General features: G+C 38.5%; 1 protein-coding gene across 1 annotated transcript; it reads left to right on the top strand.

The window, feature by feature from the left end:
* Positions 1-244: 244 nt before the first annotated feature.
* On the top strand, positions 245-5,369 carry LOC121932644 (platelet glycoprotein V-like). Its single transcript, XM_042471511.1, has 2 exons — positions 245-2,298; positions 4,001-5,369. Exon 2 carries the CDS (start codon positions 4,032-4,034, stop codon positions 5,094-5,096), a length of 1,065 nt encoding a protein of 354 aa, XP_042327445.1. The 5' UTR covers positions 245-2,298; positions 4,001-4,031; the 3' UTR covers positions 5,097-5,369.
* The last annotated feature ends 1,071 nt before the right edge of the window (positions 5,370-6,440 follow it).

Below are 6,440 nucleotides of genomic sequence, written 5' to 3' on the forward strand. Positions count from 1 at the left end.
AATGCTCATTTTTATGCCTTTACTCTTTAGGATCTTCTCTAGTTCTTTCATAGCTGCCCTTCCCATTTCTACTGTTCTTCATATTTCTTTGCTGTAATCATCATTCTGATCAATGTTTGACCCTAGCTATGGGAACTCTTTAACTCTTCAACAATTTCTTCATTGTCTAGGTTGAATTTATGTATATCTTCTGTGATAATTATTTTTGGTTTTTTATGTTCAGCATTAAACCTGCCTTTGCACTTTCATCTTTGACCTTTAGTAATTCTTCCAAGTCTATGACACTTTTCGCTAGTAATATGGCATGGTCTGCATGTGTAAGATTATAGACATTCCTTCTTCCTGTCTTCACTCCTCCTTCTGACCTGCTATTCTTATGATACAGTGCACACATTCCATACGTGGCTTCCAGCCTATGTGGAAGCCACACGGAGGAAAAACAATCCTGTGTTTCAATGGGGCATGAGCATACATGCTTTTACCTTTATGATGGGGGTCCCGGAACAGATCTCCCATGTAAGGGAAGGGTCCACTGTACTTTCTGCATACAAACTGAACAAGTTTCAGATTTCATGACTGAAATCAATACATTCTCCATGAGACTTAAGGAACAGTCCACTACACTTGGACCAACCTTGGCAGGCAAGAAACAAAAATGGACTGCTGCTTCAGTCTCATGAGAATGATCAGTCTCAGTAAGTATCAACCACTCTCATTTGCATGGGTCTATGCTATATAATCTTAAGGTGTTTCTTGCTGCAGATGTGTTAAATATCATTATTGTAAAAATAATATCTACCAGAAGGTGATATATGGCTCCTATAAAGACCGGAGGACATATGTGAACTTAGTTTGGGATACACTGCTCTCTATAGCACTTTGGATGTATATTTATTGATTTTCAGAATTACTACAGTATAGTTACTGTATATAAATAATTTATTATTATTTATATGTTACAGTGGTGGTTTTATTCTTTGGACACATTTATTTCTTTGACATATCACAGTATAATGCACTGGTAGTTTCTCACTTCTATTTTTTCCTGCGTTGTTTGTGAAACTCTTCTGTTGTGTTTGTACTATATGGGAGTCATGCCATGACAGCTAGCTTCACACACCAATGTTAGTGCTAAATATTAGTGTTACTTGTCATATTTATTATTGAGTCATGTTATTCCCAGGCTGGCTGAAGGAGCAATCCACAACTGGTGGGTTATTACTTCACACCAGTTTGATCAAGGGAAGAGACCCAACGTTCTAAATCTTTTTGGTCCGTTTTCTCTCTCTCTCAATGGTTTTAATTTCCATGCCTTAACAGCTACTTTACTTTATTTCTCACTTTCTTCCTCTTTCAAATTCTTGGAAAATCTTCTTCTAAAAATAAATTTAAACTATGGCTAATGGTGTAAAGAAAAAAAGCAAACAATACAAGGTCTAGATGGCAAGAGAGAAAAGCTACACTTTCCTTCTAAAAAAAAGAAAAGGAACTAGAGCATGAAACATTTTGAAAATCTCCCCTAAGACCACAGCTGTGCAATTTTACTCAGGCAGTTAGCAAGTTCAGTTTTAGGGAAAATAACAAAGCTGGACGTTAAATTTCATTGATGAATTACAGAATAAATAAGCATTGGAAGAAGTGTACTCATAGAATTTTAGAAGCATCCTTCCTTAAACTCATCAATGGACAAATAGCTACAATCACTTGAGGAAGAAAAATAAAAGCATTCTAGAATGGTCAGTACTAAGATTTTAAAATTTAAAATAGAATTTGTATAACTTGGTGAATATTGCACTACTCTCTCTCTCTCTCTCTGATTTCCTTTCTCTGTGTTTGTGTAATTCTGCTACCCCACAATGGAACCCAACATTTGTTTTATCATCCTATCATTTGTTTCACACAATGTGCCTGTATTTATATCTTAGCAGTGGATATGTAGATAGCTAGTGTTCTAGCCTCTTCCAGTGCATTCATTTATTAAGCAGGTTTGACCCTAATATGACTCTGTACCTTTGTTAAGATTTCAACACTTTCACAAAGTGATGGTAGTTATTTACCAGGAGAAGCAGGTGGCAGGCATAATTTTGTTATCTCTTCTTGCAGCTGGCTAAATTATTAACACTTTCCATTCTAATTCTTAGATCTTCTGCTTTACATGAGCTTTTGCAGACACACACATTGCAACTGGTCTTTCTGAGCACAATGACACTCAACCCTTTCACCTCTGTATTTTTCCATCAGCCACTTTAAAAGACATCTGAGAAAAGAATTCTGGGCAGGGAATCAGGCTTCAGCAAAGTAAGGATGCTTTTGGTATTAATTTTTATAGAAATTCTGCAAGTTGTTGAAAAGCCAGTTTGGGTCAAAATAATTATTGGAACATGGAATGTGTGCTGTTACCATTGTTGAATGTGCTATTAATATTCTCTTATGTTCTACATAGGAAGCCTTGTTTTGGAATGCCAAACAATAGAGAATCTGTAGACTTAAAGCCATCTGTAGACTTAAAGCCATCATTAAAGCCAGAACTACCGTATATACTCAACTATAAGTTGACCTCATGTATAAGTCGAGGGCAAGTTTTGGGGCCAAAATTATGGATTTTGCTATGACCCCGTGCATAAGTCAAGGGTAAAATTTAGGGGCATATTGCAAAGGATCTAAAGGATGAAGCAAAGCAAAACAATGTCAAAGAAGGTACAAAATTCCAGCAGACATAACTTTGTGCTTACTCTTAACACTGGATGGATGAGAAAGTAGAGGGGGTTGGTGCCTCATATATTATACTCTTGCTTTTCACCAGATGGTTCCTTCTTTTAAATAAGAGTTAAGATACATTAGTTACATTGACCCGTGGAAAAGTCAACCCAGGGTTTTTGGGTCCATTTTGTGACCTAAATTTCTAGACTTATACATGAGTATATACAGTATATGCTCCAAAGAACTTAACTTCATCATACTCCCCCCACCCATTATGTTTACTCATAAAGACTTACAACACAAGTGTGGTGCTCAGAAATTGGAATATGGTTTCTGTTTTAAATATGAGAGCACATCTAGAGCCTCTCCAAAATACTTGTGTTTTAACTTTGTGAAAATCATGGCAATAAGATCAGTAATTTTTAAACTTATCTTTCCAACTGTGAATTGTGTGTTCCTAGACTATTAGGAAATGCTTAAATGTTTGTGATCACCTTTTGGTTAAGAATCCAACTAGTGTTGGAAATACAGGACAATATCCAGAACTTAGAGGGAGGCCATCTTCTTTCCCCATAGCAGTCCCATGTGCACCCCCAAAACCAGACCTGAGGGACTGGAAAATGCTACGGAGCTGGTGTTCAGGCAATATGGAGGACTGAAGCAGAAATGAAAATACTGTTACCATTGCCAACAGAATGGCTGATTTACGCATTTTCTGCTATTTGTAGATAACTTGGTGCGTTGTGTTATATAAACAACTGGGGCTGTAAGTGAAGAGAGCCTGTGCCCTCTATGAGTTTCAAAATATTCATAACTAACTAGATGTCATTCCCTTTCCATTCCACTAGTGGGAAATAAAATAAAAATGCTCTCTTTAACTTTTGAGTATCATTACAACTCAAAAGAAACCTCTGTATGGCTTCCCAAGTCCTAGCCCGATATTTCCTTAATTCTCAATGTTAATATTTCAAAAGCCATAACTCCCTAAATCTTACTAGGATTAGCCTTCTGGTCCAATACATAATAAGGATTAGTGTGCTTGTTGTATCTTCTTTAGTAAACATTTATGGTAAAATAAAATTGGTATCATTATTCATCTGTGAGCTAATTCACCTGTTAGAACACACCGTAGGATCAAATGTTTGTCCACTAAGCCTTTGTAAAAGTTCCCCTTTTCCCTAGTTTGTTGGGTGTATTCATTTATATATGTGGAAGGACACTTGATTACAGGTAGATGAAACTAATGTTTAATGTGCATTGTGCTACTTTTCCCAAATTACATTTTTGTCTTGTCCCACAGGTATAAAAGAAAGTACAGAAGGCAGCAGAAGATGCATTTTTATTATTTATTCTGCCTGTGGATTCCTCTTTCTCTTGGTGACTCAAATATGCAACATGCGTGTCACAAAATTTGCTTTTGCAAAGATGGGTCAATGTTTGTGAACTGTTCAGGAGTCAGTGTAAGTTCCAGTTTAATGTTCCCCTTTGAGACAGAACACTTGGATCTGTCAAATAGCAACTTGCATTCTGTTCCATGGAAAGGTCTGAGACACTTATGGAAACTACAGATTCTTCTCTTGAGTGGCAACTACATTTATAAAGTTGAAGATAGGGCATTCATCTTCTTGGAAAGACTTCATAAGCTTGATATTTGTAGAAATGAAATTTCATTTCTTGGAAACAGTTTTTCAGTGGGACTCATGTCTCTCCTTGAACTCATTTTGTCCTATAATAGACTGCAGGAGTTGCGGTACAAGAGCTTCCAGCACTTTGAAAACCTTCAGAAGCTCAATCTGCAAAATAATAATATATCTTCAATAGAAATTGGTGCTTTTCGCAGTCTCAGCTGTTTGAGACAGCTTTTTCTTCAGAATAATTATCTTCACAGCTTACACAGTGGAATTTTTTCCATGCTGCAACACTTGGAAATTTTGAACTTGGAGCGCAATGTCATCAAAACCATTGCTCCTGATGTCTTTACTTCTTTAAGCAGCCTCACAATACTTAACTTGGTCCACAATAAAATAGAGCATATTAGATTCAAAACATTATTATCTCTGCAGAGTCCTGGAACTCACATCTTGCTGTCAAACAACCCATGGTTCTGTGACTGTGACCTTCAAAGAGTATTTGCAAAACTACACAGTGTCAGGAGGCTGATATTGGATGACTACCAGAATGTGACCTGCACAGAGCCCCATATTCTGAGAGGCCTCCCTCTGTCTTCTGTGGATACCCAGTTGTGCATTGCTGAGACAGTAACAGTCCTTGTCATAACTTTTACAGTCTTGGTTACTGTGGTAGCTGCCATTGTCATGGCTGAAAGAAACAGAAAGAAAAGGACGGGCAAGCATTGGAGTGAGGACAGTGAGGTATCCTATGATGCTCATAATTAATTTCATTCTAGATATTCCTACATTTTATGTGTGCTTGATGGTACTATTTTATCTACTCACCACAACATTAAGTAATTTCATTCAGATTTTACATCCTTTTTTAATGTTCTTAATTCTGAAGCATTAAGCCATCATTATAAAATAGACAATGTTTAAAGAGATTACATTAATAGTTACTTCCACCGGCCTGAGAAGAAGGAGACTCCACTCCCCATAACTGCCATCTGCCGGCCTGAGAGGGAGTTCACCAGGTAGGTCCAGCTCCATCAGGGCCAGCCTGGAAGAAGGAAGAGCCCTCCCTCCAGTCCATCTGCCTTGGTCCAGGCCTCAGAGAGAGAGAAGAACCACTGGACCTCATCCCCTTTCCCTCCACCATTCCCTTCTCCTTTTGTTTCGTGTCTTTTAGATTGTAAGCCTGAGGGCAAGGAACTGTCTGATTAAAAATAATTGTAAGCCGCCCTGAGAGCCATTAGGGCTGAAGGGAGGGATATAAATACCCAAATAAATAAATAAATAAATAGGAGACAGAATTTTAACAGTACTGGAAGCACTCTTAAATAAACAGTACACATTCCAGGAGATATATGAAACTGAAATCATATTTTGCACCTTCATTCTCCTTGGTGTTGTCAATAACAATCTTTAAAATGAGTTTAAAAATAACATTCAATTATAAATGTGTACTATCTAATACCTTAAAGGCCCTTGCAGTTTAGATGGGTTTGTAGAGATTCTAATGCCTAGCATGTGTTAATTACAGATGCTAACAGATTTAATAGTACTCATTGCCAGTGGCATCACTGGACAGTTGTGGGGGAGTGCAAACTGCGCCAGATGGTGGGGTCTTCTTCCAACTCTGGTGGATGGGTGAGCACACTTCTCATGGCTTCTTCATTACCCTGCTCCCTCTCCAGGGAAGGATCAGAGGTGACAGCATGGGCTACAGAGGAGTGAGCATGCCTTTTGTGGCTTCATTACCGCCCAGTTCTCTAGGGAGGGAGCCTGGACAGTCAAAGCTATGAGGGGTGAGCATTGAGGAGGGCAGGCCACCACTGCCATCTCCCCCTTGGCAGCCCCGCACCTGCACCAGATGTCACCATCTGTGTGTTTTTAAGTCATTTCCGAATTATAGCGACCCTAAGGCAAACCTAACGGGAATTTCTTGGTAAGATTTTTTCAGACAAGGTTTGCCATTGCCTTCCCATGAGGCTGAGAGCACGTGACTTGCCCAAAGTCATCCAACTGGTTTCATGGTCAAGCTGGGAATTGAACCATGGTCTCCAGAGTTGTAGTCCAATGCTCAAACCGCTGCACCATGCTGGCTTTGTCCTATAAAATTCAAAA

The sequence above is a fragment of the Sceloporus undulatus genome, chromosome 1 (genome assembly GCF_019175285.1).
Source record: "Sceloporus undulatus isolate JIND9_A2432 ecotype Alabama chromosome 1, SceUnd_v1.1, whole genome shotgun sequence".
NCBI classification, from domain to species: domain Eukaryota; kingdom Metazoa; phylum Chordata; class Lepidosauria; order Squamata; family Phrynosomatidae; genus Sceloporus; species Sceloporus undulatus.

What these genes read in the sequence shown, in the direction of transcription:
- LOC121932644 (XM_042471511.1), top strand. Translation starts at nt 4,032, where the DNA reads ATGCATTTTTATTATTTATTCTGCCTGTGGATTCCTCTTTCTCTTGGT.